The sequence below is a fragment of the Natator depressus genome, chromosome 2, assembly GCF_965152275.1.
Source record: "Natator depressus isolate rNatDep1 chromosome 2, rNatDep2.hap1, whole genome shotgun sequence".
Taxonomy (NCBI): domain Eukaryota; kingdom Metazoa; phylum Chordata; order Testudines; family Cheloniidae; genus Natator; species Natator depressus.
Genome location: NC_134235.1, coordinates 259,490,021 through 259,498,549, shown reverse-complemented (window position 1 = coordinate 259,498,549; position 8,529 = coordinate 259,490,021). Strand labels below are relative to the sequence as shown.

At 40.0% G+C, this 8,529-nt stretch overlaps 1 protein-coding gene across 4 annotated transcripts in view; it reads left to right on the top strand.

The window, feature by feature from the left end:
• The first annotated feature begins 4,169 nt into the window (after positions 1–4,169).
• The window catches only part of SETD2 (SET domain containing 2, histone lysine methyltransferase), a 138,164-nt gene continuing 133,804 nt past the window's right edge, over positions 4,170–8,529 (top strand). For 2 of the 4 annotated variants that reach the window (XR_012638355.1, XR_012638356.1), the window contains exons 1-2: positions 4,170–4,283; positions 4,833–4,867. Coding sequence is in view for 2 of the 4 variants with exons in the window: in XM_074946451.1 (XP_074802552.1) it covers positions 4,239–4,283; positions 4,833–4,867 (80 nt within the window). In the remaining 2 variants the exon portion in view is untranslated. The remainder of the gene's footprint in view (positions 4,284–4,832; positions 4,868–8,529) is intronic. The other 2 variants (XM_074946451.1, XM_074946452.1) reach the window with 2 other exon arrangements.

Below are 8,529 nucleotides of genomic sequence, written 5' to 3'. Positions count from 1 at the left end.
ATCAAATTTGCAGTCTAAATCCTAACTGTTTCTGGAACTCAGGAAATCTGAAAGATCCTGCCCATAAATGTTCAGCTTGAATCTGTTTTTGAATCTTTTAACAAAGTTATTTTAAATCTAAGACTAGTCTTATTTCTTAGTTTATGTTAAGAGCATTAACATGACTTTTCTTCAAGTGACACAGACAAGTCTAGTTTTCCTTCCAGTTAGCAAAAAGTCTCTCTACACACAGAAAACATTCCTTGACATGGAGGTGGCCAAACTTTGTTACAGCATGTTCTAGCTAGCTGCTATTGCTGTGTCCTTACTATTTTTCAGAGAACTTCCCTTCATTTCATTGGACATCCTCCACTGGTAACAGTGATGAGGGAGCCTTTGTGTCAAACAGCTGCTATGGTTTTAACCACTGTGACTTGTGGTACATTGTCTGCTGTTGCTCCCACCATTGCAAGCAGGAAATATTTTAGAAAAATGCTAATATAGTTAGGTCCAAACAGAGTTATCACAGGTTGTGAAACCAGATGGAGGTACAGCCCTGGTTTAGAGCCTGCCTCTTAAAGATTGTTTACTGGTATTGATCTTGTTTCATTGTATTGAGAGCATTTTTTTAAACCTGGTTATAACACAATTTCGCTCAGTCCACACTAGTAGACCAAAGTTTTAGTATAACCGGTTTCAGTTATTACAGTGTGTAAACTCGGTTTATACCGTATGGTTCACTGTTCTTTCCGCTCTGTGTAGAAGAGCGGGGGGGAGGGGGGGGAAGAAGCATGTTTCTTTAGCACTTTTTGCCTCCATACCAAGAAGTGGTATCAACACATTGCCCATGTAACTGTTTACGTCAAGCTTTGGTGATTACATGAAACCGTCAGGGTGAGTTTTGTAATGGAAGACGCTATGAGCAAAAAGCCAGTTGGTGGCAGCTCAAACACTTAGATAAAACACTTTAGCAGTTTACAAATAGCTGCCATTTGTTCATTAGTGAAATTGAAGGGGAAAACACCATACAACTAGCAATGTAAGTCCTCACAAGAGTGTTTTGGAGAAGTTCTCTGCATATCCATATATGGAAAGTAATCTTTAGTTTGCATAATCATTGCCCTTTGTAGTATAATGTTTTGTTTTCCTCTTAAGATTGTGTTACTTCCTCTGGGTAAGTGTCAGTTTTGTGGCCATGAGGATTTTTCTTTGTATCTTTTCTGCTCTCACAAGTTTGCATCTGATATAAATAAGATTCTCATATAGTGTCATGATTTTGGGAAAGCCATTCTGCCCGAGGGTAACTTTATTTTTTTATTTTTAAAATGAATCAGAAGGCAAAGTAGAGCTTACATTATAAAAAGTATGTACCAACCCCTTCCTTATGGTATTTCAAGCGATTGTTTGCACAAACAGGAGATTAAATGAACTTCCAAAAATCTTTCCAAATTGAAAAGCTGAAATGGTTTTCATATTAAAAAAAGGACATAAAAGGACACTTAAGATTCTTTCCAAGATCAACATTTGACTTAATTTTTGTCTTTAGCTGTCTTTTCAAAATTCAGGTAATTCTTCATGGCCTTATTTTTAATTCTCTTATACTATATATGCTCAACAACAACAAAAAGCTCAGTATTCAGAATTAATCCTCTAGCAATAAACAGGGTGTACCCAGTGGTGGAAATCTTTTATTTTTTGTTTATATTAAAGTAGTGCCTTGAGGCCTAAACCAACTTCAGGGCCTCATTGTGCTAGGCGCTGTGCATAGAAATAGTAAGAGACAGTCCCAACCTGATGAGCTTTCATTATCAATAGACAAGACAAAGGATGAGAGAAAGGGATAGAACATACAAGCATAATATTGGGAACTGGGGTAGAGATATTGAGTGAGTTGCCCAAAGTCACACAGGGTATCTCTGGCAGAGCTGGGAACTGAACCAAAATTTCCCGCGTCCCAGTCCAGGTCTTAGCCATGGGATGTAGTTTTAATTTCAAGCTTCCAAGGAGTTCTAAAAGTTTTTAAAAGGGCAGAGTGAAAAGTACTAGGGACATCATGAATTTGCCATATTTTTGTAAGTACCACGTTACTTTGATTAGGAGTATGTCACTGTCTTTTTAATGTTACACTTGATTTTATAACTCTCCTTCTTGAGACTTTGTACCCCAAAGGGAGAGATTTGAGAACAGTCACTTTAGTGTGTCATCAGATTCATAGACACTACGGTCAGAAGGGACCATTATGATCATCTAGTCTGACCTCCTGCACAACGCAGGCCACAGAATCTCACCCACCCACTCCTGCGAAAAAACTCACCTATGTCTGATCTATTGAAGTCCTCAAATCGTGGTTTAAAGACTTCAAGGAGCAGAGAATCCTCCAGCAAGTGACTGTGCCCCATGCTACAGAGGAAGGCGAAAAACCTCCAGGGCCTCTTCCAATCTGCCCTGGAGGAAAATTCCTTCCTGACCCCAAATATGGCGATCAGCTAAACCCTGAGCATATGGGCAAGATTCACCAGCCAGATACTACAGAAAATTCTTTCCTGGGTAACTCAGATCCCACCCCATCTAACATCCCATCACAGGCCATTAGACCTATTTACCATGAATATTTAAAGATCAGTTAATTACCAAAATCATGTTATCCCATCATACCATCTCCTCTCTAAACTTATCAAGTTTAATCTTAAAGCCAGATACATCTTTTGCCCTCACTGCTTCCCTTGGAAGGCTATTCCAAAACTTCACTCCTCTGATGGTTAGAAACCTTCGTCTAATTTCAAGTCTAAACTTCCTGGTGGCCAGTTTATATCCATTTGTTCTTGTGTCCACATTGGTACTGAGCTTAAATAATTCCTCTCCCTCTTCAGTATTTATCCCTCTGATATATTTATAGAGAGCAATCATATCTCCCCTCAACCAGAGGAATGTTTAACCTAAGAACAGCCCTACTGGTTCAGACCAGTATTACATCCAGGTCAGTATCCTGTCTCTGATAGTGGCCAGTGCCAGATGCTTCAGAGGGAATGAGCAGAAAGGGGCAATTTCAAGTGATCCGTCTTCTGTCTTCCAGTCCCAGGTTCTTGAAATTGGAGGGTTAGGGACACTCAGAGCATGGGTTTGCATCCTGAGTGCAATAGGCATTGATGGACCTGTTCTCCATCAACTTATCTGATTCTTTTTTGAACCCAGTTATACTTTTCCCTATTCACTTTCTCTATTGCATTCATGATTTTATAGCCTTCTATCATATTCCCCCTCTTAGTCATCTCTCTTCTAAACTGAACAGTCCCAGTCCTTTTAGTCTCTCCTCATATGGAAGTTAGTCCATACGCCTAATCATTTCCATTGCTCGTCTCTGCCCCTTTTCCAACTATATCTTTGTTGGTTGGGGCAACCAGAACTATGTGCAGTATTCAAGCTCTAGGTGAATCGTGGATTTACATAGTGGCATCATGATATTTTCTGTTTTATTAGCTAACCCTTTCCTAGTGGACCCTAACCTATTAACTTTTTTTGACTGCCACTGCACGTTGAGCAGATGTTTTCAGAGAACTAACCATGATGACTCCAAGATTTCTTTCTTGAGTGGTAACAGCAAATTTAGATCCCGTCATTTTGTATGTATACTTGGGATTATTTTTTCCAGTGTGTATTACTTTGTACTTATCAGCATTGAATTTCATCTGCCATTTTGTTGCCCAGTCACCCAGTTTCTTGTGATCCCTTTGTAACTTTCTGCAGTCAGCTTTGGACTAAATGATCTTAAGTAACTTTGTATCGTCTGCAGATTTTGCCACCTCACTGTTCATCCCCTTTTCCAGATCATTTATTAATATATTGAACAGCACAGGTCCCAATACTGATCCTTGGGGGACCCTGCTATTTACTTCTCTCCATTGTGAAAACTGACCATTTATTCCTATCCTTTGATTCATATCTCTTAACCTGTTACTGATCTGTGAGAGGATCTTCCCTCCTATCCCATGACTGCTTAGTTTGCTTTAGCTTCTGTGGCTTCAGTCAAGTTCTATATCTTTTTCTGTCTCACCTGCAGGTGGACTCATGACGCCTAATAGATAACTATGGATTATTTGTTGTAGTGATGTAAGTGTGCACAACGCTTTACAGATGTGGAAAAGGCGAAGTCCCTGCCATGAGGGACCTACAACCTACCATGGACTATATGGAAGATGGGAGTAGCAATGCAAACACATTAAGGAATGAAGATGTTCTTAGAGCTGGAAGATTAATTTTCAATGGCTCTTCTGATACCTTGCAGTCCTTCGTGTCCTCAGCAGTCGGTATTTCATCACCATGTGTGCTGTTTTATGTTGGGGGTATGGGGAGACAGAATTCTGCTACCAAGGTTTACAGGAAGCGAGATTAAATTTAAACTAATCACTGGCATTTAACAACCAGTAAAGGCAGTGGGAATGGTGAGTCCCCAACTCTTCTACCCTCTAAAAGCTACAAATAAAAAATCCTCTACGATCAAGAGGAGGATGGATGGAGAGAGGACATTCGGAAGTTGTGGACTACCCATGCTGTGTCTGAAATATTACCAGACTAGAAGTCTTCATTTAAGATTATGTTGTAGATTTGTGGCTAACTAATTTTGATTTTATAATAATTGATTTTAATATCCTCTTCTTGCCTTTACACGCTGTCTCAGTTGGACTGTGTTGGTGTCTTTTTCGTTCTCCACCTTTGTTTAGTCATTGTGCATGCAGTCATTAATTTACTTCCAGTGTTCTCCGTAATCCTGTGCATGGCTGCTATGGCAACGACTTTGCTTATGATGATTCCTGTCATGGTTTAAAAATTAAGCACTCATTTGGTTTCTTATTTAGACATCTCCTGGTGCTGAACAAAAAGGGGAGAGAGGGTGAGTTGTACAGAATTATCTTTAACAGTCCAGGGAGATTTTAGGTTATTTAAGGGGAAGTAGTGGGTGCGTGTGTTCTCTATTGGAACAAAAGACCAGAAGCCACTGAAAGCTGATGTTATAATTCTGACGGAGTCTCCTGCTTCCCAGAGCAAAGTATCCTAGCTGCTCTAAAATTGTAATATTTTAATATAAAAATGTACAAATAGCAGCTAATACATCTTAGCTTTGGGGAAAATTACTGCAGTTTTTCACATGTGCATGCTTTCTTTGACCCACTTTCTCTTTGCGTGTTTTCGCAGAGTAGCAGTGGAAAGGCAAATGCCTTTCATAAGATGGCCATGTAGCCATTTTTCATCTTCTCCTCAGGCTTCAACTGCTTCCTACCAAATCAGCTCAGCCCTTTATCATGGCAATCATCCTTCACCCACGCACCTACCCCTACCACTCCATTTCCCTGACACACTCCTCTGGAACCAGAGGCAGCATTTAATGGTTGCTAGGGTAGAGTTTTCTCTGTTACCACAGCTTTGAGGATGCCAGTTGGCCAAGAACAGGCATTTTTAGCTCATGCCAGTATCAAGTCTTTTTTCCCTCCAGCTGTGAAAGAACTGAGTTTAAATGATCATAGTAAAAAATTTATAGAGCTATAATTTTTCCATATTGTTCTCTGATGCCTATGGGATCTGTTCTTAGTGGCTGCTGTCCATGTAGGGATACTGTGCATGTCTGAATTGGAAGATGCGTCAATTTAGGTTCTTAATCATTTTAATATCTAGCATTTGAATGGACAGCATCAATTTGTGTGGCTCAAAAGTTGATCTGCCTCTTTTTCAGTTTGCAAAGTTCATCTTTTTGTGTATTAAGAGAGAAACATTAACTCTGGGGATTGCTGGGGGTAATCTGCGCCAGTAGCTCAGCACGTGTAAGAAATTCTACACTGACATTCCAGTGACAATGCACGATGCCACTGAGCACTGATGTAGGATTATTATAGCCTGGCTAAAACATGAAGTTAAACATTCTGAAAATGCCAAGTACTGTACAAGTCGAGTGTTTAGATAATGTTTTCCTTCAGAGTGCTCTACAGAGTGTTCTTTACCAAAATGTATGTTGAGCAACAGATCTTAGTTTCCAGCTCTGAATGTTAGAGCCTGATTAAGTGAGGAAAGGAGAAGGCAGGGTTGAAACTAAAGCCTTGTCTACACTTGACATTTGCACGGATTACTGCCATTGATAAGGGGCCCCTGGTATAACCTGCATCAGTAGAAAATCTGTGTAGACAGGTATATGCACAAGTGGAGCTTACCACGGTGTGACACTGGGATAAACTGTAGTGGTGCAAGTTACAGCTTACAGCTGTTTGTCTTGCCCACCATAGGGGTTTGGGTTGGTACCATTACGTCAGTGGCAGGGCACATATGGTTGTAACCAGACAGATTTACATTGTGGACAAAGCCTTAGAAATTAGGAAAACTCCCTTGTCTAAAATCTCTGTTAATAACTTTCTTGGGAAGCAGGCATTTTGTTGTTATGAAAGTGCCTGTCACAGCTCTGAAGTTAGGGCTGAGTTGATAAACGTGTGTTAGTGACGACTGTTGTACGTTGTTTATGGTAGCTGGGAGACAAGGGACTGGTATAACAACGTGAAAGCTGAGTGTTACAATCAAGGTCAAGTATTTAGTTTTCTAAATGGACAAAAATGTACACACACTTATAGTGACATATAAATAATAGTCCTTAAGGTATCCTTAGGTAGGGGATTTAACTAGGGGCTTGTCTACACTACCAGCCAGATCAACGGGCAGCAATCAATCTTGCAGGGGTCAATTTATCATGTCTAGTATAGACGTGATAAATCGACCGCAGATTGCTCTAGCATAGACTCTGGTACTCCACTTCAGTGAGAAGCGCAAGGGGAATCGACGGGAGAGCGTCTCCTGTCGACACACTGCAGCGAAGACACTGCAGTAAGTAGATCTAAGTATGTCGACTTCAGCTATGTTATTCACGTAGAAAAGCTCTACTTTTTTTTTTTTATTTGCCCAGGAATATCAGCTCAGAAACAGTGCTCAGTTTTAGCGAAGTTCCTCGGTTTTAAAAAGGTGCTCTTTGTTTGAAGCAGGATAGGTTGATGTACTGGACTGAGTTGTGTAAACCAGAATAAATGAGAGGAAAAAGTGGAAAAAACCACCCTTCAAGCTTCAATAGAAATGAATACTCAACATCAAAACACTCGTTCAGGTGCAGGTTGTATTTTGCCCCTACTGTTGCATCCTCTTCATCCTTCCCCTCCTGGATACTAACCTAACTTCCTCAACTTCAACTTCCAGAGTACTGCCACACACTTCTGAGGGAGAGGACTGATTTTTAAAGGAAGTTTTATGTACTCCAAAGTCTTGAAAATCACTGCACGTTGTTGTTTTAGGTCACTGTTCATGGTGTTAGCAAATTATGACCTCATCAGATATGGAGAGACAGAAAGCTGCACCAGCCTTATAATACAACTTTATGGCTTCAACAGGCTGTTTCTTGTGCCTCTTTCTCCTTAATCTGACCAGGGATTGCTTTGTGCCTAACAAGGCATCTCCTCCAGCAGGAGCATCTGTTATTCCCTATACTGTATAAAGAAAAGGAGTACTTGTGGCACCTTAGAGACTAACCAATTTATTTGAGCATAAGCTTTCGTGAGCTACAGCTCACTTCATCGCTGCATCCGATGAAGTGAGCTGTAGCTCACGAAAGCTTATGCTCAAATAAATTGGTTAGTCTCTAAGGTGCCACAAGTACTCCTTTTCTTTTTGCGAATACAGACTAACACGGCTGTTGCTCTGAAACCTGTATACTGTATAAGACTCTGTTCAGCGACATCCCAGCCCAGCAGTAGTAGCTCTAAAATCACATTTCTGTCTAAAATGTTTTAGCACAATTGTTACAAGTAGCCCCTAAATTTCTTGTTAATGAAAGATGAAAGCAAAAAATGAGTTCTTTCTTTTGATATACTTTTTGCATTTGATAGAAGTGTGTATACAGTAAATTATGCTGTTTTCCTGGCACAGACAGTCAGTTATCCCTCTTTGTGGGGTTATTTCACAAAGCAACGAAGGAGAAACATTTTTAAACTAGGAAAATCTATTCTAGAACCATAAAGACTGACCACGGTAGAGTGGTGATGGGTTGAAGGGAGGCGATTGATTCAGGGACAGGTGTATACTTGAAACTCATTTAACTCCAGTTTGGAAACTGAGTTGAATTTAAGTTGGTGTTTCTTTTAAGTAGGGGGCTTGACACTATTGCTGTATTTTCTTCTTTTTGTGTATGTCTTAGCCCTCCTACTCTATGCCAGTTGTTGGGAGGAGGGGAAAAGGTACTGGATTGTCTGTTACTTCCCCGCTTTTCTCACCGTGGTATAATACAGTTGTAGTTATCACGGACGTTCTTGTGGACTAGAAATACAACGTTATTGTCTGCAAAACTGCTCACAGTAATGTAGCACAACATTTATTAAATTTAATAATTGAACCTGGTACTAATTTGTATTATTGTTTTAAATCTCCAGGCACATTAGGAATTAATTAACCAAACACATGATAAAACTTCGGCTTTCTAAACTTTTGGTGTTAAGGGTTTTTTACTATTAGTTGCATTTGTCAGTAAGTGAG